Source organism: Motacilla alba, chromosome 3 (assembly GCF_015832195.1).
Source record: "Motacilla alba alba isolate MOTALB_02 chromosome 3, Motacilla_alba_V1.0_pri, whole genome shotgun sequence".
NCBI lineage: Eukaryota > Metazoa > Chordata > Aves > Passeriformes > Motacillidae > Motacilla > Motacilla alba.
Window position 1 is genome coordinate 17,094,073 of NC_052018.1, and position 24,047 is coordinate 17,118,119.

General features: G+C 38.5%; 1 protein-coding gene across 9 annotated transcripts in view; it reads right to left on the bottom strand.

Moving 5' to 3' along the window:
* The window catches only part of RNF144A (ring finger protein 144A), a 63,242-nt gene that overhangs the window by 23,755 nt on the left and 15,440 nt on the right, over nt 1-24,047 (bottom strand). For 8 of the 9 annotated variants that reach the window (XM_038131440.1, XM_038131437.1, XM_038131433.1 and 5 more), the window contains 2 exons: nt 23,860-23,942; nt 3,704-3,849 (listed from right to left, as the gene is read on the bottom strand). In XM_038131440.1, coding sequence (XP_037987368.1) covers nt 3,704-3,838 — 135 coding nt within the window. In that variant the 5' untranslated portion in view covers nt 3,839-3,849; nt 23,860-23,942. The remainder of the gene's footprint in view (nt 1-3,703; nt 3,850-23,859; nt 23,943-24,047) is intronic. The other variant, XM_038131432.1, reaches the window with a different exon arrangement.

Here is a 24,047-nt window from a genome sequence, read left to right on the forward strand (position 1 = left end):
CTACAGCACTTCTATGATTATAAAGACTCGGGACTTGCAGACAGAAATATAGGATTGAGAAACCTGTACACTGAACCAAATGCTGCCAACATAGCAGTAGTACTGCACTTGAAAGATCTCCTTGAAAATACATACTCATGTTGTTTCAGCTTGCTGTGATTTAGACAGAAGAGCTACAGCTAATGGTAAAAGCTGCAGTAAAAGTAGTCCTCACATTTGTATGGACATTCCTTTTTCCTTTTTGCTCATATTCCTGGAAAGATCACTGTTAATGTACAAAAAAAGCCGGAACAAAACTACATATTGGTCAAACAAGAACAAAGCAGAGATGAACTGGATCTACTGTACATAGACTCCATGCAAAATCCTGAGTCAAAAGACAACTCTTTTTGATTGTTTGGCCATTTACAAAGCACAGTTCATACACAGTGTCCCTGGTGTTTCTGGAAATCATTGCTGGAGAAACACCAGTGGAGGATTCTGCATACATCTGTCATACTCTTCCTTAATGACTGTCAATAGATCAAACAATCTTGCTAGACTCATGGGAGTACTTTTTTAGCAGCTTATCAACCTTCAGGCTGGCCCTAAGGTAGAGATGAAGGCCTTGGGTTTCAGGTGAAGGCCTGGGGTGTAACAGGTTTATAGCTATTGCCTCTTGCATTTATTGGGATTGATTCTTAATACTTCCCTCACCATCATCAAGGAAAGCAAGGGTAATACTATCTGTTAATTCATGGGAAAGCTTTAGGATAAAAAATTTTTTCAGGGCACTCAAATGTCACTGTATAAAGCTTATTAGTAGTAAACAAGGGGCAGACAAACTACAAAAATTTCTTCAAACAGGACAAAGATGAACGAACTATTCAAGACAATCAAATACAAGTAGTAAAAACTGGCTTATGATTCCACCTGAACAGAGTTCAAAATGCAAACTCCATGTCATCAGTAAGATTACTATATGAGCTGCTAAGAACAGGTTACCTGTAAAGGTTACATATCTGATGTCTGGAACTGGTTATTTCTTTCAAAACAGCTGTAAGAGTCAGCAACTACATTCTAACCAAAAAATCAGAAGATTGGGAATGGCAGTAAACATTGAAAGAACAAGGTGAAGATGAAAAAATGCATTTGCTAACCCAATCCTTTTGCTGCCATGGAAATGTTACTGGAAACTGACATTTAAATATTATCTGCATTCAAGCACCAGGGAGAAAAACAACACTCTGCTGTAAGCACTAGAAAAGAAGAGTTTTCATGAAGCCTATTATTTTATATGCTTTTGTATGCTTGAGCAACATTTCCTTCACAGTAGATCTACCTGTTCCATTGGCTGCCTCCTATATCTTCAATAACCACCAGGAAAGATGAACTCTACTATTAAAAATTGTAGTATTTCCATGTAGAAAAATAAAATAAACTAAAATCCTCAATCTTAAATATTAAAAACACAAACCAAAAAAACATTTCTGGGAAGGACTTTTTAAATTTAAAAAAAAATTCACTCATGTATGAGTCTATAATAACATATCATAAACTCATGGGAAATTAAAGTCTGAGCATCATGTATCCCACAAGTTATATTCTTACTGATAATACTCAAATTTTTCCTCTGCTGAACCATCATTACAAGGTTTTTGGTGTAACTGCACCTATTGCAATATTTAATGAACTAAAATTTTAATTTAAATTCACTATAGGGACGCAAACTGACTAGTAGTTTCCTCTGTTCCTAAACTAGCAATATTCATTAACTGTGATGATGATGTTCTTTGTCAAATACTACACGTTCCCCAGTGTTTTGTATTTAACTGACAAGATTCTTATTATTCCAGGTAGGCATTAGCACAATATGGTAATGGAAGCCTGTTTTGTGACTGTAATTATGATACAGTGAAATTAGAATCTGTAATACATTAAACACTTCTCTAGTTAGAAATGTGTGCATGACTATGCTGGGTACTATTGAAAGGCATTTAAACAACAATGCAATCATCTAGCACCGTCAACATAGGATCAAAAAGAGAAAGACTGTTTAACTAATTTGATAACCTTCTATGACAAGGTCACCTGCCTGGAATTAAGAACTAGGCAGTGGATGGAGTTTGTCTGGATTTTAGTAAAGCTTTCAATACTGTCCCTCTCAGCACATTTCTGCACAAGCTGTCCAGCTGTGAGATGAGATGAGCATAAAATTAGGCTCCAAGGGCTGTAGTGAATGGAGCTACATTTACGTGGCAACCAGCCACCAGCACTGTTCCTCAGAGCTCAGCTCTAGTGTCAGTTGTGTTCAATGTGTATATCAACTGTCTGGACCCAAGAATCAAATGTACCATTAGCAAGTTTGATGATGATACAAAACTGGAAACTGCTGCTGATTATGTTGAGGGGCAAGATGTCTTGCAGAGGGATCTAGATAAATAGGAGCAGGCAAATTATTAATGGCATGAAATGTAACAAGTTGAATTGTTAGTTTCTGCACCTGGTATGGAGTAATGCCAGGCACAAGTATGAATTAGGAGAGGATGGCTGGAGATCAGCCCTGCAGAAAGGCATCTGGGGTGTTGGGTGACAGCAGGCTCCATGTGAGTCAGCAGTGGCCAGCAGCCAGGAGGGCAAAGCCCATCCTGGGATCACCAAATCCAGCGCTGCCAGCTGGTCAAAAGAGGTGATTGTCCCACTGTGTTCAGAGCTGGTGTAGTCTCACCTTCAGCACTGGGTGGAGTTCAGGGCCCCACCACTTAAAGATGCGTGGGTCCTTGGAGGCATCTCCAGAGGACAACAAAGCTGGTGAAAGGGCTGGAAGGAGTGTCCTGTGAGGAGCAGCTGAGAATCTCAGGTTTGTCTAGTTTGGAGAGAATGAGACTGAGGAGTGATCTCACTGCTCTCCACAGCTTCTTGAGGAAGAAAAGTAGAAAAGGAGGTGCTGAGCTCTTCTCCCTAGTATCCATTGGCAGGACAGATGGGAATGGTTCAAAGCTGCATCAGGCAAGGTTCAGACTGGACATAAGGAAGCATTTCTTTACAGAGAGGGTGACAAAACATTGGAACAGGCTTCCTAGAGCAGTGTTTATGAGGTATTTGGACAATGCCTTTTAACACCATGCTTTAGCTTTTGATGAGCCATGAAGTGGCCAGGCAGTTGGACCACAGATCATGGTTGAAGTGATCTCTTTAAAAGAGAATAGAGTCTTTCAGTTGAAAGTTAAAAAAAAAATTTAAAAAAAACACCTAAGCACCCAACAGAAACCCAATCAATCATAAAACCATCCTCAGTAGTATGTGATATTCAATTTATTGTGGGCATGACTCCACCAAGGTCCCTGACATTTATGAAAGAAAGTGAAGATTTCATCAGCCCTCCCATTCAGTCCAACTCATTAGAAGATGTCTTTTATAAGGTACATACAGAGTACCAAAACCCCCAGCTCCATTCCCCTGACAGATAAAAGGAAAAGTGTGAATAACCTTGGTAAGCAGGTAACTATACAGTATACTGAAGTGCTGAATAATTTATTTATTTTTTTAATTGCAGGTAAACAAAGGTTTACTTCCTAGTTTTTGTGTCAAGCACACAGCAATAGTATTTATTTCCACCGCAAGATCAATACTTCAGGGTGAGTCCCTCCCAGCAGAAACACCCTATTTCTGCAGTTAAACCTGTGCCTTGTTTTTTCATGTCTAATAAAGAATACAAACTCACCAGGGTACAGAAGATGCATTGGCATTGTGCTATTGTTGTCATCTGCTCCACAGGGTATTCACCAAGGCAGAGCTTACAGGACACTAATGGGTCAAGTACCAAGTCCCAGGTAGGCCTGTATCTTGCTGTAGTCATTGCAGAGCAGTCTGAAGAACAGCACAAAAAGTAAAGATACTCCATTATTTCCTTATATTGATAGTCAGTACATCTCTGCCATTGAAAATCACATTGTCAGCTATTGCCTGTTGAGTTTGTTTTTTCCAATGACCTAACTAACCAGCAATAGTTAACTTGACAGTGCCAGCACCTGCACTCTCTTGCATAACCCCTGCCTGACAGAACTTGCATTCAGAAAGCCAAAGGAAAAATAACCCCCCCACACAATACACTAAACATATGAAGGCAAGCAGGAATACCCTTAGGTCACAGGCTTTTGTCACACATTACAAAAGCAAAAAATCCCATTTCCAAATCCTACTATTTTCATCACTGGTGAGAGAAAGCTTGAAACTAATGTCAAAATTTTCTCATGACAATGAGAAAATGAGGTTCCTTAACCTCAGCTACCCAGGCAAGATTCAAAAGGTCTTTCATAAGCCAGGCATTTATTATGCCCTTTTCCAGCACGATGGTATTTCAACTCACAGAGCCAGATATTTTTGTTCCCAGGAGCATGACAGATCAATCAGTTTGCTGTTAATTTTAGCAAGAACAATAAATATTTTGAGTACACTGCAAGTTTTAGCCTATAATCTCCTCCAACCCTTTCAATATGCTGAGAGCACAACTTTGTTGTAGCAACAACCATCTGGGGCAAATAAGAGCACAAAGTGAGCTATAAGAAGAGGCAAAAATAACCTATATATCACCCTCAAGACAGTGATAGGATAGGATCATGCAGAGCATCTTTATCCTAGGCTTCAGGGCCCAGATGGTGTGTTGTCAACTGACTAAGCAGAAAGAAAATTTCACACATAAAAAATGTATTCCCAAAGAGAAAAGCTAATTTATGAATTTTACATTAAGAAAAACAAAACAAAAACCCACACATGCCCCCAAAACATCTAGGGTAGCTTATGGAGTACATCGAATTTTAACAACATATTTACTAGTAATGTTTTATCACTGCGACATTGACCTCCCAAGCACAGAAAATTCACATCCCAAGCTGCTGAAAAGTTCACATTATCATGCATTTCTGCTTCTCAAAATTTGGTGGTTCCTTACCATCGTTATACCAGCAGTTACATTATTCAAATCACAGTTACAGTTTTTTTCCGGGTTTGTTTTCTTTTTTTTCCTCCTTTTTTCCCCTCTGCCTCCATTACTCCTTGCAGGAACTGCTAATTTTTAAGTCATATCTGTGAACTTTGCAAATGTCCAGAATTGCAACAAACTAATGCTTACTAGACTAGATTTAGGTAAATGTTCAAGAAAAGCATGCTTTTTGTCCCCCAAGAAATCCCATGCAGACTTCACAAACATTTCTTTGAAGTCCAAGTCTTTGATATTCAATTAATTGTGGGCATGACTCCACCAAGGTCCCTAACATTTCTGAAAGAAAGTGAAGATTTTGTCAGCCCTCCCAATCAGTCCAATTCATTAGAAGATGCTTTTCAGGATGTACATAAGTACCACCAAAAGATTTCTTTCCTAGTGCAGTCAACAGGGAGAAGGGGCAAGAGAATAAAGGTTAAGCAACCCCTTTCCAGGGCTGCTCTAGAGCATTTCCTCTGAAAGCCACACACAAACTCAACCCTGTTTCAAAGCAAACAGATGGAACAGCCCCAAAGAAAAGCACATGAATAATGGCTCCACCTCACAAAATACAACTTTTGCTGTGCAGTCTTTTCTGAGACCTCAACATGAAAGTCCAACATGGTGATATGAATGAAACCCCATGATTTCTAAGGCTACTAGACTGCTTCTATACTTCACCACTACTTTTTCATTTCACACACAAATTACTAGCAAAACCAATTTTCTTCTTCCAAACTTTGGTTTATCTGACATATAGAGACAGATTTATGAGGTATTTGAGAAGTAATGACCAAACACATCTGAACAGTCTGCTATTAGTTATTTGCTTGCCCTGCCTAGTTTATTGCATATCTGATGCTTGTGGTTGCAAGTAGATGAAACCAGGAAATGAACAACAAAGGATAGATTATGTTAATGATGCACTTGCATACATCAGGCAGACCAAAATCATAGCAAATTTTATGGCTAAGATGTAGCATCTGACACAATTCAGACTAAAGCTCACTAAATGTATGGCACAGCCTCAATTCAGATAAAAAAATAATTATACATATATTCAGTGTGGGTCAATAAGTGACAACAAAGGGAAAATATCAAGCTTTCAGCCCCAAGGCTTAGCCTCATTTTCTAGGATATTCAATGGAGGCTTATTGGTATCACTCTGCAATTCCACTTTTGAAGAGCAACTATACTGCAATAACACCTCACTGGCAAATATTTCTCCTTTTTGTCTTTTGCAAAGCAAAAATTAATCAAATTATAATGTCAAGTTGGCTTTCAATAGACCAGCAGAAATCAGCTGCCCCATACAGCTGGCATGTATTCCATCAATTCAGTCATGGTGATAACAGAGCAAAATCTGAATTCAGCCTCAAATGGTAGCAGACCCATTCCTGCTCTCGCCTCCTTGCCAAATACCTTCTTTTAATAAAGAAATTTTACATTCATTATGGGGCAAGGAGATGACACAATGTCACTGATGCCATTAAAGCAAGGACCAAGAAATTTGCCACCTAGCCTAAATTGTACAAAACGCTTCCACACCCACTGGATCATTTCTCCTGGGTACCCCTGTAAAGGAACAGAGAATGAAGCTTTTCAATGCATGCACTACATCTTGTTTCATGGTCATCCAGCACACTGCTGCAACTAAATAATAAGCTTCTCTGTTTACATCACAACACTTAAAGCTTAAAAAATAAAGTATAAAATCAAGCAACAAACTTGTAAGAGAAAAGTAGCAAAAGAAACACCTTCTTTCAAAACCAGATTAAAACTCCTGCTGGTCCACAACTGTGGCCTCTTATGGCTTCAGATTGTATTCTCATGCTTTCTAGTGATGTGCAATATCACAGGGAGAATGCTAAGTAATTGCAAGAAAGACAAAGTTACTAAAACGATTTCTAGAGAAACAAGATACTTAAAAACATCTTGGTGTGCCATTGTGTTGAATGACAGCACTAGTTACACCAACAGCCAGTAGAAAATTTTGTCCCATGGTTTGGCTATTTATTAGGAGGTCCCAAGAAATAACGGTAGCGAAGGTGCAGTTCAACAGACCCCAGCACACTAAATACGTAGTTCACTGGAGGTTGTGTTGCTTGCCAAACTCAGTCCAAACATCAATACTGAGAGCAGATACACCAAATCAGACTTAAATACACAGAAAATCAGAAGAGAAGTTGGTCATCAGTTCAGACTCCCAATTCTACTGCAGTCAAGGTCAATCCCATTTACGTATTTTTGCTGACTGCGGTCCACATCTGGTAATACTGAATTTGTAAGATACATGGTAAGATAGCACGAGTTTTTCTGGGACAGCATCCCAAACCAAACTGAAGTCAGAAGCACAGGAAATAGCTTTAGTAAGAGTTTGTTCAGAGCAGTCTTGTCATAAATAATTAACAACCTGACTAATGACTGTTTAATTCTTCAATCATGTGCATGTCCACACTGAAAGGGAACCTCTGCATAGAGAGAAGGGACTGAAGTCTTCTTACTGTAATAACACAATATATAGGAATGTGACTTTTAGGCACTCCTGGAGATGTGCATGTAATGAAAAGGAAACTTTCATAATTTCTGAAGAAGAATTAATGAATTTAGTGAACATGAACTGTATTTCTGAACAGTAATCCCTCAGGTTTTGATCCACCTACACAGACTACATTTTCTAGTCAGAACAAGTGGCTGATAACATCTGAACAGAACTATTCTTTTCAGGCCTCAAAGAGTTGCAGAAAACAGTGAAGCAGACATACTTGAAAACTTCTATGAAAGCAGAAAATAATGTAACTTTCTTCATAAAGTCATTCAAGAAATCATAAAACAATATGATTTTTCTTACTGTACGCTAGTCAAATATTTCACAGCACTGTAGATTTTAACTGTAATTGAATCATCAACACTCAGGATACATGACTGCCTATGTGAGAAGAGTGACTAGAAAATAGGGATGAATAGAAGCCATATGCAGCACACTAGCTGGTGGGTCTTTTCCACCAAGTAAGACTCAAAATAGAGATTTCAGCAGAATCTCAATTTCAGCTTTAGGTCATGGATGAGCCTAATTTCTAAATTAAGAGCTTCAGTACCCACTCCTACCAGACAGATAGTTAATCAGGTACACTTAAGTCATCTGCCTTAAGGAGTTAACCTAATCTGAATTTATTGACATGATGAAAAGCAGCTCTTTTAGAAATCAAAGGAAAGAACTTAAATGGATTTAAAATTTGGTCTCAATCTTCTTGTCCTTCTTTATCAAAATAACTCCAATTAAAGTAATACAGGCTACTAGATGAAATCAGACATCTGCTATAGTACACTTTTAGTATTGTGTATAAGTATTTATAGATTTAAAAAGTATACAATACAGACTACATTTCCTCCTATATAAAGTCAAACACATCTGTTAGTACAATTGTATGTTTTTTTTCAATATATGAAGTATGTTTCTATACTATACATTTACACCACTAATATTTAAAAAATATAAACCTGTACAAAAACCTACTACACTGCACTCTGGAACTGACACTGCCTACCACTTCTTTTAAGCTCAAATTTTTGTCTTTGAGCCTTCCTCTGGAGCCACAGCTGTGGCTCATCACACATGATCCCATAGCTACGGGCAGTACCCTCAGGGCAGCAGGGACTACCCCCATGATCCAGGTTGGTGGCTAAGGGCATTCAGCATCATTATTTGCTACCCCTCTGTCAGAGCTAGAACTTGATGCCATTTCTCATTGCTCCTAGGCTTTTACAAAGATCTTCAGAAGGATCATATGAAAGAAGCCTACATGACATAATTGACCATTTGCAAATGTTTGGTGTTGGTGGCACCAGTTTTTGTTATGCAACTTTACCACAGATAAGGTCATTTTAAAGTCACTTGATATAGCAAATTAATTATTACATCCACCCACCAGCTAGATCTTACAATAAACTGGCAGGCAGACTTCATATCTCTCACTCATCAGTCACAGTTAGTGGCATCTATCACTGCAGTAGCTGTGTCTCCAAGTCTTCGTCTCCACAGAACTGCCTGGTAAAGCAGAATCACTCTCTCTGCTAGGTGTCAGTCACACTAACACAAGACTGATTTACATGGATGTTTAGGGATTACTAACTTCAGAGTTGTGATGCCTGCCTTCCTTACATTCTTAAATCCCGTCAACCTGTCAAATGCCTACCTAAGTCTCCAGACTCATTCACAGATCTGATCCACAATCAACTGCACAAGTCCAGCAGATAGGTATCGTCCTTTGAATTCCAGACAATCCCACTAAAGCCACGTTCTTTATTCCAGCAGTGTAACACGCTGCTGTTTATAGGCATGACTCTTATCTACATGTACGAAACTTCAACTTAGAGTAGTGCAGAAAGCCATGTCAGCACATCGTCTATTGTGAGCTCTTCAGACCTAGCCTTTAAGTCCCTACACAGACTAACCACCAACTTCAACCTCTCCAGGTTCTTCAAGCTATTCCAAGGCCCAAGATCAGAAGAGATAAAAGACCATGTATAAAAGCTTAAGAACACTATCAGCAGCTTCAGTCTCCGGGACAATAAAGCACATGGGAAACAAGCTCTTACTTTGAGTTGAAACAATTATTCCAGGGACTTTAGTCCACTCATGAGTAGCCACTATGTTTCTTTCCTTTACCTCCCTGACTGATAAAATCCTGTATATTAAATATTAATAGATGTATCATATATACACACACACATATGTATACAGATATCTGTGCACAGATATAGGTGTATAAATATATACATGTGTAAAGATTACATTGAAACATTCCAATGCCAAGAAGAAAAAAAAGAATGTGTCTTTTCACTGATAAAAGGTATCTGAACACTAACATTGAGTGTAAAACAGAATAAATCTAGCGCATTGCTTCAGGGACAAATCACTGTTAGGGCATGTAAAAAAAACCCCACCAATTTCTTTGCTAAATAACTGGGTAAATTTTTTTCTTCTTTTTTTTTTCCCTAGAGAAATTAGAATATTATATATGGCAACCACCCCTGCCAAAACCTTAGACAATGGGGTTTGAATATTGCACAGATCATGAAAGATTTTAAAGATTAGAAAAGCAATAGACATTTTCTAGATCTATGGATATGAGAATACTGCCTATCAAATACATGGGTGAGTAGAGAGGAAAAGATATTATTGCAACAAACACAGAAAACAAGAGATTGCTAATATTCCTCCTTCCAAAGAGTTCTACAGATAGACATGCCATAAGCTGTCCATGCAGAAGTGCCCCAGAGAGCTAGATCCTTGCACATATTCCAAAAAATACAGTCAGTGAATGTGACAGAGCCAAAGACTTTCCTGACCTTGCATTTTCCTATGTTTGTCACCAGCACTGGTGCCACTGTGGCTTCTTGTAGCACTGCCAAACAGCAGCAACCTGAAATAAACTGGGTGAGGCTGTTATTCAGATCCTGTAGGCAAGGGTGAAAACATTTCAAAGAAAAAAAGAATATCACCTAATTTCATCTGAAAAAAACTGTAGATCAGAAAGGCAAACAGGCAGAAGGGAAAGAACTGGAAGAGTCAAAGGTAAAAAAGAAATGTAATAAAAAGAAAAATGGTGTAATGAGTAAGACAATTGAAAACATAGGAAAGACGGGAAAAATCTTGAGAAAAGAGCTCAAATAAATCAACTTCCAGCTCATCTCAGAAGTAGTGTACTTCTATACAGAGTAAAATAACAACTGAAATGGAATCCCACTGCAATATGACCCAAACATTCAATATTCCCAAAAGATGACACGAACAAAAAGACAGGTGTGTAACTAAAAAAGAATATTGCTCAGAATTCATGTGTCTAATTAATGTTTGATATCTAAGAGATTATAAAGGCATTGGAGCAGCAGATGACCTCAGGCAAAAGGTGGGAAGCCCTTGCACTATGCCATTTCCCAGTACTGCAGTCCTAGATCCTTTGCACACCTCAGAGCCCCCTCAGCAGCCAAAGGCACAAGGTTCAAAATAATTTGAAACAGCGAGGTCAAGATGGCATGCATTTTAAAAACCTCTTCATCTCTGCTGGATGGGAAAACTCCATCATACATAATATGGGAGAAAAGCCTGGACACTGTAGAACTGGTTCTGCAACCAGATCTAAAACTAGCACGAGTGCAACAAATTTTGGTCTGGAGAGAACAAGCCTGCCTGTCTCATTTTCTTGCTTGAAGAGTCATGTACCTATCAGACCCTTAGAGACTTCCATAATCTTTACTGCAGTGAACCACTGCCTTTGAATACTGGGGCCAATACCAAGGCACCATCTGTGAACTACTGTGTATAGATATAGGTGTATAAAATATAATATACAAAATATACACAAAATTGAGGGAGGTCACAGGTTGAATCACTGACAGTCAAAAGGTTTAAGCTCTGAGTATTTTAGAGAAGGGAACATTAGCTGCACACAGAACAGGTCTTAAATTAAGGCAAGATGAAGCCAACCTAAAGCAGACTGATCACAAAGTCAGTTGTAACCTAAGCACAACTGCAAAAACCCCCTCAACATAATCTGGCAGTCAGAAGTGACCTGAGACTAAACAGTGTCCTAGCTTGTAAAGACCACAGTAATAAGAAGGGCACAGACAATTCCACTGCTTTCTAGGAAGCACCTTATTTTCCAGAAATTCCTAGACCACCCACTCAAAAACAACTGCTTTGCTATGCATGTCTTTTCTACCATCCCTTATATTTCCCCATATTTTTATTTTCTCTTCCCCAACTCCTTTCCGCTCCACCCCCATTCTTGTTTCCTCCGATTCTTTCCCTCCCCTCTGCTTACAAGAACTGATGAATTAATGCACTCTGGGCTGTCTCCACACAAGCAATAAATCAGTAAGGAGCAGTTTGAAGCTTTGACATACCACAAGCTTTTTCCTTCTCTATAGCTGACTCTCCCAGAAAAGTAAGAGCTATGTTTACACAAAGTCCAAATAACACCGAGTTTGAGCTCTGTAAGAGCTTTCTTCCTGGGGGGAAAGAGAAAAGCCTCCAAAGCGTCAAGCTAGAAACCACATTTAAAGCTATGCAAAGTTATTGTGAAACTGAAAATATGAGCAAGGGGAATAGAGCCCTAGTTCTGACTGAGACATTTGGACCACCTCTCAGAAGGAAATCAAAACTGTTCTTGCAACTATGACAAAATGCATGCTTAAGGAATGCTGTATTTCCACTGTGCTTCACAGGCCTCAGATGAGGAACAGAGTACCTGGGATTGAAAAGCCCATTGATACCTCTCAAGGTGTCACTTGCATACTAACAGTGGAGCTCAGGTTTGAACAACAGCTCCTGCACTAGTTGTAACACAGCACATATCTAAGCACCATCCCTTCCTATGCTAGATCTGAAATGCAAAGTAGATATGCTGCTGGCTGAAAGCAGCATTCAGGGTGGGTTGAAGTCTGGTTAACTTCCCTGTAGCTCTTTCTTCTTTTGACTCAGTAACTCACCAAATTCCAGGTAGGTAGGTATGGGTAAGAGACAGCATCTCTCACAGCTCTCAGTATGGACAAGCTCCTGGTCTTATGTCCCACATCTACCCCTCAGAGATTAGAGCAAAGGTTTCCCTTGCTCTGAAGGGTTATCTTCCACAAACAGTATTGAGAGGGAGAAGAACCAAGAGAGCACTTTTAATCAATAGAAGTACAAACTGTATTGCCAAAACACAGGAAAAGAGAAAGATTCTTCATAGAGTAAATCTTTATAAATGTGTTTTGTGCACTCATTACAATCATACAGAAAGTTACTTTTACTTTTTCCAGAACTATTCCTAAAACCAGCGATTCTAGTGAGAAGTCAGACAGCTTCTATCCCAAACAACCATCTTGTGTCATACCCTTTCACCCTGTGAATTAGATGACATGGTATACACACTCATTCACTATGCTGCTGTGACACACAAGACTAAGCATAAGGAAAAACTTAGGATAGGATTTAGACTGCCCAAGATAGTTATGCTGCTGGTGGTGCCTAAAGAAGCAGATTTTCAGATAACTGCCTACACTACTTATTCAGAGAGAGGAAGGTAAGTGATTGTGAAGACCTCCAGAGGAAGACAATGTTTCTAACACCAGGCACCTCAGTCAAGGGGAAAAAATCCACCCAAATAGGAAAAAAACACACATGTTTCTGTAAGAATTCTGTCCCCTAATAATAAACCAGATGGCTTGAGCTATGCAGTGGTCTGAATTATATATCAATACATATATCAGCCCCCCCCAACACTGAAGAAACTGATACAGCCTGCTCAGTACATCCTGTAGACAGGATCTAGTCTGATCAACACTACCTGCTACTCACTGTTTTTCTTACTAGTCCTAAATTCAAAAATAGATAAGAGAAAAAATATTTTTATCATTATTCATATCATCTGATGCTTTACATGACAAAAATTACAACTATCAGCTAGGACATTTTACAACAAATCTCTGGCCTGACACACTTGACTCTGGATTCAAATCTCTTTTTGCACAGTTCAATTCCAATTAATCATTCCCCAGCATTCCCATAGAAGTTTTGTCTTTTTATCTCCAGTTCTAATTTCCTCCTGCTCAAAGGAGCCTGACCGCTTCCCAGCATATCATCTCTGGCATAATCCAGTTCTTAACTCTCACTGTCCCAGGCAACTGGCTGCTCCTTTCCTCTCTGGCAAAAGGGGCATTTTGGCTCTAAGCACAGTACTACAAAATTTAATTATATTTTGGTCTATGTTAATATCTCAGCCATGGTAGCTTGATGAATAAAGTGGTGTTTGTTTCCAAGTTTCATCTTGCACATCCAGAATTCCAACTTCCAACTATGCATCTCCATGTCTTTGTATGACAGCCAGCACATGCTTGTGCACAGATATGTCACTCACATGGGCCAGGGAACTTAAAGACAGACGTTTAATATACAACAGTGCTTGGATTAGGGACAGATGCTTTGTTTCTCTCTCTTCTAAGTGATGGTCTGGTCAAGTCATTTAGCACAGGCCTTGCAAGACCTTCAACAAACACATTCGAGGGAAATGTCAGTGTGAACCACTAAGTTTGGATGCACAAAAGAAAAAAAAAAAAGAATCTGATGATTAGAATATAAGGAACAACTGATAACCTCTTCTGTCCCAAACTTACTGCCTAACTGAACAGCTCATGCAGCTTAGTCACACAGACACACACTTCAGATGGTACCTACCACACCACATGGGCTGAGCAGAGGATGGGGAAATGAGTAGTGCATTAGCTGCCTGAGTATGTTTTCCTGCACTTCTCCCTCTGCAGAGAATCAGCATGTAACAGTACTCTCAAGGGTATAATATATTAGCCTCAACATCAGCCCCAGCTCTAATTCTTCACAGTAATATTACTGTTGCACAGTAACGCTTCCAACTTTGCTGCTGTTTTTTCCTCCCTCCCTATCTTAAAACAACATTTGCAGTACAACACACATATATAACCCTTGTTTACTGCAGAAAGCAGCAGCACAGTGCCTAATGCCTCTGCAACCACACAGGCAGAGATACCAAAACCAAAGGCTGAACAACTGAGGGCATATAGCGATAACGGAAAGCTTAACAGGGAAGAACAAAAGAGCACAGAATCACCACAGTGATGGAAATGCTCCCTTCAGGGCTCCCCTTGTCTAGGTAACAAATACAGTAAGTTACAGACCTCTTGATTTTGGGAACACATGCAGAGAAATTCTATTGTGATTTCCTCTGTACCACTTTCTACATTTGAGGACAGCTAAAAAGTCAATAGTCTGGTTTATTACTTCTAGTTTACATTTAGTTTTCTCCTTTTACTCATGACTAATTGTAGCAAATCAAGATCAAAAATTAAATTTTGGCACTTGAACTATGTTTCCTTCCTCATTTACAATAAAATGTTAAGAACAAGCTTCTGAAAGTTCTACAGTGACAAATCTCTTTCGCTACCAAATAATTCATTTATTCAAAATAAGAGGCAGTAGGCAGAAACCGATGCACAGAAGGTTCCACCTGAATATGAGGAAGAACAACTTTACTGTAGAGGCAATTGCCCAGGGACAGGTTTCCCAGAGAAACGTGGAGAAATTCAATAACTGTCAGAACACAAACCTGTGCCATGTGCTGCAGGATGACCCTGCTTGAGCAGGGAGGTTGGACTGGATGATCTACTGCAGTCCCTTCCAGCCTTCCACCCACTCTTATTTCAGCCTCTGGGATTTTAAACCTTTACTGTTATGGAAGAGACTTGGCTTTTGAGTTACACAAATAGAATAGATGTCAAAAGTTATTCATGGAACATACCAATAGAAAAGCTATCAAAAAAAATAATTTAAATAAAGCTTTTCTAACATGGAGTTAGCAAAATCAATTTGAATTGCAATAAAAATAAAAATGGATGCTATCTTACTGTAGCATAACACACATAGCACTGTATTGCTATGAAGAGAAAGTTGAAGATACTTAAGTCAATCCCTTACATCTTCTACATACTCCCATAATTCATCCTGTTAAAGAGGGAACACCTCAGGTACCAATGATGCAGGCATTAACACCTAGTGCACCACAGTACTTAACTCCGCTGTAGATTTGGTATGCAGTCAATGTGACAGCCTACTCAAGAGAGGAATTGCCTGCTATCATTTTGCATCATCTCCAAGCACTCCTAGACCATATTAAGCCCTTCCCCAAATTAACACAGATGTTGCAACTCATCGTCAGTCCTGGTGTTCAGGATACATCCCATGCTGAACATCTACTGGAGCACTTTTGGGTTTTGTATCTGTACAAACCACCCGCATCCTGCTCCATCTGTAACTTTTATGTGAACATGGGCAGGAAGGATGCTGAAACACAGCCCTCACTGCACATCTTGAGGGTCATAGTGCTGACCTGCTTACTAGCAGAAAGCACCCTGGGCACACAGATGGAAAACACCTACTTACTCTTCAGTTTCCCAGCAGAGATCTGCTTTGCTGCATGAAGTGACTGAAATCTGCATAGACTTATTCTGGCAAGGAGAAAAGCATTTTTAGGGCAGCTTAAGCTTATGGCTATTATTCTACGGGTTTATAAAGAATAGCTTTAAAAAAAAAAGTCAAAAAGCATTTTCAGTGAGTCCTGATAGTTTTCAGAAGAAGTGAAAATTATCAGAATTAAGTAATTTTATTTCCTAAAGAAGAAAATAAGATAAAGCAATGATACTTATATTTAAAGCATTTACATCACACTATTTTCCCTAAGCCACTTGATAAAATGAGCTCCTTCTACAGGTAAAAATGATCAGTCTATGTCTATTACCAAAAGGGTAACTAAAAAGGTAACTAAAGCTTGTCCCACAAAAACAATATCCAGGAAAAGGCCAAGAGTTCTTTGAAAACATGCTTCTCCTTCTGTAAAATAACTATGTCAAACCTTTTACCTTGGACATGGGTTATGTCTGCAAAAAACTTTTTTTTCAGGACCTTAACAGATATTCATATGGGTACTCAGAACAGTCCCAAACAATTTATTAACAGAAATCAACTGCAAATTCCTCTGTGGGGAAAAGATTCTCTCATGTTTGCATGGTGCACACTGCAGTGAGCCAGAGGTTACTGAAGTTTACATCAATACAAACAAGCTATAAGACAATGCAACTAATATCAATGGCCTTGGTACTAAATTCTCTGCCTCAGAAAACATGAGTAGCTGAATTTAGTGAGCAACCATTTTCTGCAGAGCCGTTTGGGCGTCAGGAAGTATTCTGATACAGTATTTGTCTGAGCAGTTCTGATTCCTGTAGCTTCCATCTCTTTTGTATGCAGCCCAAAAAAAGCAGACCATTCAAGTCAAGTTAACATTGAAATAAATAATAAAGAAAAAAAAAAAAAGCTTTTTTTCTTAAAAAGTTATGACTAAAAGACTGAATTTAAAAATGGTAGGCAAAGATACTCGACACTTCCCAGAGGTCAAGTGTACATTTCAGATAGTAGGAAACTTTCCAAGTTCAACTCACGCTTTCCCAAACCAAACAAGACACAAACCACAGAAGCCTGCCCTCTTTCCAGATGCTGGGAAGATCACAGATGAGGTTGTTCATTATGGTCCCAACCAAGTAACATGGCACATACACCACCACCCACCTCTTCAAACATACCTCTCTATTTAAAGGGAATCCACTGTACTAAAAAAATATATATTTTTTAAGTTCTTTAGTTGCTACTTTTTTCTATTTACTTTAATGGTCAAAGTGTTTTATGTTCGGGACATTGCAAAAACACAGCCAGAGGTCTGACATACTGGTTTAAAATAGACATTCAGAAAAGAATTACTGAAGGGGTTCTAAACCAAACAGCATGGATTACAACCCACTGTTTAAAATTAGGTTTTGTGGTTGGTTTTTAGATATTCCTAGTAACAAACTCAATCTGATTGCTCTTTCTTGGCTGAAGTTATTGCACCTAGCAATCTAGGAGGCAAATAAAAGAAATTTCATTTTAAATATGGCTATTAATGTTCCTAAATATAGTCTACCACATGACTGACCTGTGTAACAAGCCTTAAGTCATTCTCTAGGTTATGTTGGGGTTTGTTTTTTTTTTTGACCAAAGACAGTAAATGCTTGATTAGAACTTAAAATTGGGACTAAATAGTTTGTCAATATTAAAACTAAACATTAAAAAAAAAAGCTTTCAGGAAAGAACTAAACTTGGAACATATTTCATGTTTAATGACAAGAGCCTACCACCAAAGAACAACTGTTCTTTGAACAAAACAACTATTAAACCATCAAAGGTATGCCACGTTTCTTTTCTGAAATCCTTGGTAAATCCTACATTGTCTACTTACAGAGTATTTTGTACTAGTTAATTGGCAAAAGCAGCCCTTGAGTTTCTTTCCAGCAGGAAACCAATTAAACAGATGCAAGAGCAAAGCACTGCTACTTTAAAAAAACAAGAGGGAAGAGTGCAGGAGCTGGCTGCTGCTTCTCCAAAAGAGTTGGAACAAGACATTCCTTTAAAAAGAGGAGACACAAAGCAGTGCATCTCCTTTATAGTGTGAGCACAGATGGGAGCAAGAGCATTGCAACTTGAACCAAGGCACTTGGTGGCCTTCAGAACTCACTACGCTGGAAAAGGCTAGAGCAGTGTAGGAAGACCCTATAATGCAACAGAATAAATTCAGGGTTTTTTTCAGTCACACCAAACTCTGTTCTAGATGGAGAAGAGGGAGGATTAGCATCAGACACAGGGGATCAGCTGTAAGCCAAGGCAGCGCTACATAAACTCTAAACCCATGAAGTCTAATAGCTGAAGTCATGCAGTTGAGTTAATGGGGAGTTTGGGAATATGACTGACAAAACAACTAGGTCAGTAACTACCAGCACATTCATAATCTATCTGTACTTGAAAAGAACAAAAAACCCCAAACTCCACTAAAGAAGGCCCATGGGAGATGGTGAAAATGAGAAGGATATGGACCAGGAGTGAACCAAGTATTAGATTTAAAACATAAAAAGCAAAAGCTGAACACATGGGGCTTCTAACCATGTGGCTGTTAGAAATTAATAAAAGCAACCAACCATTTGTAAAAATAGATAATAAAGATTTAAGAAGTATAAAAAAAAATCAAAGCACTATAAAAGGAACAAATTATGGACACAGATAAATGGCACTAGAGTAAGAATTCAGAGTGCTGGGCAGAGACCCCTTCACCCAGGTATTGAACAGCAATACAGGCTCTCATACTTGGGCACAACACTTTAATACTGGGCAACAAACTGAGCTTAACTTCTAACCACAGATCTGAATCACCTCAGCTGGCTTGAAGAGGATGCTACACTATCTGCTAGTGACCTGAAATAACCAGGAGGTCTAGGTTCTTGCAAAGACAGCAGTGGTCAGAGAGTTAGCAGATGGAAAAAGCAGGCAAAGTGGTATGTAGTGCATAAGACAATATAATTATCCTGTGACACAGACAGTTTATGCTCCCTCCTGCCTTCCCTACTAACACTCAAAATGAAATGTTTTCTTCTGTGGAGACTGGTTTTGCTGTTTGGTTAAAGAAAGTGGTGTTGGAAAGTAGCTATTGGGCTTGGAACAGCAAGCGCTGAGGTTTGAGACGGCTCCCAAGTGCTTGGAGAAGTTCTTTCCATACCCCCTGAGACAACCAGCTTGCTTGTGCAGCTCAGATTATGCCTGACAGACCAGCCACCAATCTGCTTCCTCCCCAGCCCTGAGCTCAAGGCCTGACAGAAATGGCATCCAGTAGCTCAATTTATAACAGAAACATTAAAAGGACTGTTGAATAACATGGCAAACTGTAAATCAGCCTTTTACCATGACAGAAAAGGAAAGGGATGAAGTGGGCAGTTTCCCTCTCTGAGAACAGATCTCTCTAGCAGTTTCATTCCCATTGGCAGCTCTTATTCTGCAGTGTTACTTCAAGCCAACCAACAAATTTTGTAGGAAAGTGCAACTGGATTGAAACATACAAAATGCAAGCCAGAAGAAAGCAGGAAGAGCTGAATCTGTTACTGGTAGGGATGGGAGGAAGATTTAGTAATACTAACATGACACAGAACACAGAAAGAGCTATCAATTCTTGTTAGGATCAATACCTTACCATGAGAATGGAAAACTAATCAGAGAAAATTAGAGGCTCCACTGTAATGTCTGAATCTAGGGACAAGAAAATTTCTCAAGTACTGCTGTAATGGAGTTCCATACATTGCATTCAAAACAAAAACACAAAAAGTGGAACAAAGCTTGTGAAAGCTTAGGAACTGACTGTTACGCAGCTATGAGATTCTTTTGCACAAGACAAAAAATTGCTCCAAGGGGTGCAGTGGTTACTTAACTTTATAAAGGTCAAAATACACAACAGCAGACAAGTGTCTTGACTTGTGCCTCTTTCCCTGCTTCATACATTGCCAGTACGTTCCAGCACATTTAATACTCTGTACATCTGCAGTAGCCAATGTCCTCTATTTCCTTTCTCACACACTGAGCTGGAGGAAATTAACCATCCCCAACACACTAACTCTTGCAATCCCCTCTTAACAGAAAGGTGATCAATTTTACAGAACCTGGAACAAACTACAAAAAGCCAATGTCACATATACATAACATCCGTGTAAAAAGTAAACATTCACAGTTAGACTTAGTTCTACAAACTCCAAAAGAGGTGAGAAATAACTCCTAATCAGGTTTTGGTATATGGTACAACCCCAAAACGTTCCTATGTTAGAAGCTAATACTGGTTTAAAAAAAAACCCCTGCCTGCAAGAACAAAATGAAAAAATATAGGGAAAAAACCCTCCAACATTTGAAACAAAGCCTCAGAAATGCAATCTACAGCTATTAATTTCAATAGGATGCCAAGTTCTTCTGCAGCACTAGGGGGGCATTCAAAACTAAGAATTAAAAGCAATGAAGGCTGAGAAGGCCATGCCTGGTCAGAACCACTTCCATGTCAATCAGAGCTAGCCACAGACCCAAACATATAAACAACCAGGTAAACAAAGAAATGTAGATGGCTTAAGAATGAGCAGAGATAATTTACTTTTAAAGATTTTGCATACTGATAAATATTTCCCACCCTCAAACCCTTCTTTATTAGTGGGGAAGTTTTTTTGTGACTAAGGTCAATAAATGTATTTAGTTTTTCATCTTGTTTCATTAACTATAATTTAAAATAAATTTTATTTTGTGGCTGACATCACAGAATGAGTTTGTCACCTCCACTATGTAATTCTTTCTTTATGTCACAGGCTGAAAAAACACCTTGACTTTTGTAGACAGATATTTACATCTTTATCAAATTTTATTTTAGTTACCAGTTTCCCGTGTTGGACTGAGCCAAGTTGTCTCTTTGGCTACTGCTATAAGACATAAAATAATAATGATGATTATGATAAGAATTCAAATTATTACTGTATCACTAGATCTTGATCACAGACTTGTCACTAAATTATGGTACAATGATAAAGTTCATATAGGTCTCAACTGGCATTAAGGTTACAGACAGCTACTTAAAAAACATCTTTATCTGAAGCAAAGCCAAAATATTTTGATTGTTTCCTTCCACAGTGAAATGAAACACTAGAACTATTTTAAGGTTATAAACAATGGAACAGAAATTATCAACTCTAATAGAAAATCTGACAATTTCAAGCCAACACTAGATCATTAGAGAAGAATTTTGCATTTTACTGGCAAACACTAACTTTCCCCATCTGCTCCCTTCTCTCCCTGTTAGTGAGCAGGAGCAAGCTATGAAAGCATGTCTAAAGAAGACGACGAGAGCACAAGCCTCTTTAGATGTCTAGGAAAGATCAACGAGCTGTCCCCCTATGTTCACTATCACACAAACAGGAGTGGCAGGATCTTGCCTGCCAGATGAGGAAAATCAGAGGGCAACGCTTCTCTGCTTTGTATTAATCATCTGAGCTATGTATGGTATGTTCTTGTTCTTTACACAAATACCTCATGATCATCTGTATGCCACAAATATTTTCCAATACAGAGCTCTGCCAGGACATGCTCCATTTCAGTAATCCCTTAGAGCCATTTCAGTGAAATAGGGTTGGAAGGCAGCAGAAAGATTCAAGAACTCAAGGCACATTTAAACTGTGTATATTCAAAAGATGTCAGAGCTGCCCTCACACTGATCAAAGGCCAAGAAAGATCATACAAGTTCACAGTTGTTTGACTTTTGCCAGAACATAACATATTCAACTTAGGTTTCCACTTGTTTGAGAAAATGAAAAAAAGACTGACCAGTTATACATGCTTTTCCAAGACAATGGACACAGCTCCTGAGAGTACCTTAAACATTTTTTCCCTCATGTTTCAGAAAATGGGATATGGTGCCTGGAGAATTTTGAGGATCTTTAGAGGCACCTCAGCAGAAAACTAAACAAACAGCAAGGTGAGAACAGAACAAGCTGCACTGCTGAAAGAACACAGTGGTGAATGGGTGCAGAGGCAGATGACTATGATGGGATTCTTCATGAGAGGGATGGAGAGCTGAAGGAAGGGAGAGAGAGAGGCTGAGGGACCTTGGCTCATTTAGCTTCCCACAAGGAGATCAAGACGAGCTGTGGTCACTCCTTGAATACCCATGATGCAGGGTAAAGTACATCACTAAATGGGAGAGGAACTATTTCAAGAAATCACTGACCCCAAGGACAGACATGTATAAACTTGCCATTTCTCACTTATAAGGATTTTCTTCAAGTTTCTAAGTACCAGGAATGAATGATAAGTTTCTAGTAGAGTTTTCTAAAAGTAGGAAAATGCTGATTACTTGTAAGCTGAAAGTTTATAAAAGGAATTAACTATAGCACTGTGAGGGACAAAAAAAAATATTTCTGCTTTGTATTTAGATTTTAAATCAACTAGTTAAATTAAAGAAGAAAACAATAAAACTGTAGATTTACTTTTTTTAACCTCAACTTTTTTTTTCAAGCAAGGGATATGAAAGACAGTATCAGACATTTTGGTTTCAAAATAAATGTTATTTCTCTTCTTCCCCCCTCCCATTTAGAATTTCTGCTTGTATAAAAAGACATGAAAATATAGACCTGTCCACTTAGTACTAAAAAAATGGAGTAGAGAAAAAACAGATGAAAAATATTTAAACTAGCCATATAATTAATAAATACTTCTTTATATTAAGATAAATTACCCAAGCAGAGCATACAGACTGTTACATTAAATCTTCAATACGTAAATATAAGCCAATGAGGGTATGATTATGTTTTCACAAGATGTTTTCCTGTAGTCAAAAGGAGTCAAGTAAGAACACCATTACACTTCGATAACTAAGCCAAGAACATGAGTTTCAAAGAAAGGGAGGGAAAAATATTGTACAATCTGCTAATCTATGAGTATGACTTTTTAGTACTATTTCCAGAAAATCAATGTGTGCAAAAGCAGCATTGCTTGCAAAATGAAAAGCTACTAACAGCAAGTCACGAGCTCAAGCAAATAAAAAAATCTAAAAATGCCATTACTTCTGCATATAGCCATATATTAGAGCAAGCAAATGCAGAACCTGCAGCTGTAGTGATATAAGCAGGATGACCTTTTCCAAACCACAGAGAAACAGACAGGTTTTCATTATTTAAACCCAAGTTCTGCTGCCTTCTAAAAGATCTGAAACTAAATATATGCTATGTCTTTTTTTTTGACTGGAGATACATTTATCAATTATATCAATAATTTGCTATTGAGTACATACAGAACTGTAGCTATCTCAAAAAAGAAATCACTTTATTATCTCTCCCTTATTTGGAGTATGAAGTATGTGGGACATATGGAGTACACAGGAAATGGAACTATTAAATCAAAAACCATATATGAAAGCACAACAGGCTCTGTTATAGAGATGAATATAGATATATTTTTATACATGTGTATATATATATATATATATATATATATATATATATATATATACACGCACATATATATGTGCTATGTAGAGATTTAAAAACGAAAGCCTAGTGAGCCCATTCTAGGTGGTACCATTAAACTGTGCTTTGAGGATTGCTATCAAACAAGTCTCTGTGACTTGGATTTAGCTAGGAACCTAATTAGAATGCAGATTTGGTTGTTTTCCTACATTTCTTTGGTAAATGAACCAACCCTTTTCATGGTAGAGTTCTATAATTAAAAGCAAACTTTGACAAATTCCCTCCTCTTATACTACCCCAGGCTATGTGGCTTCCACTTTTATGGGGAACCACAAGAGCAATTCCGAAGACTGTAAAACCCATCTCTCAGGCATATTTTTCCCCTCCCACAGCTTCTGTTGGCATAAAAAGTGTGGCTACATTGAAAATTGCATCTGTCCATGCCCCGGCCAAGTGTTATCAAGACAGTCAAGGCAAACACCTACCACAACAATCTCTCCTTTGTCAGTCACAGGGATCCCATGAGAAAGAACCAACCAATCTATGATTTTGGTAGCGTTAGACAAGCCTGGAAGACAAAAGAGAAGGGTCACACTTTATTTCAACTGACCATATAAAACCAGAACTGAGAGTTCCATTTTGCCAAGCAGCTTTTAAAATTGTGTGACAACAC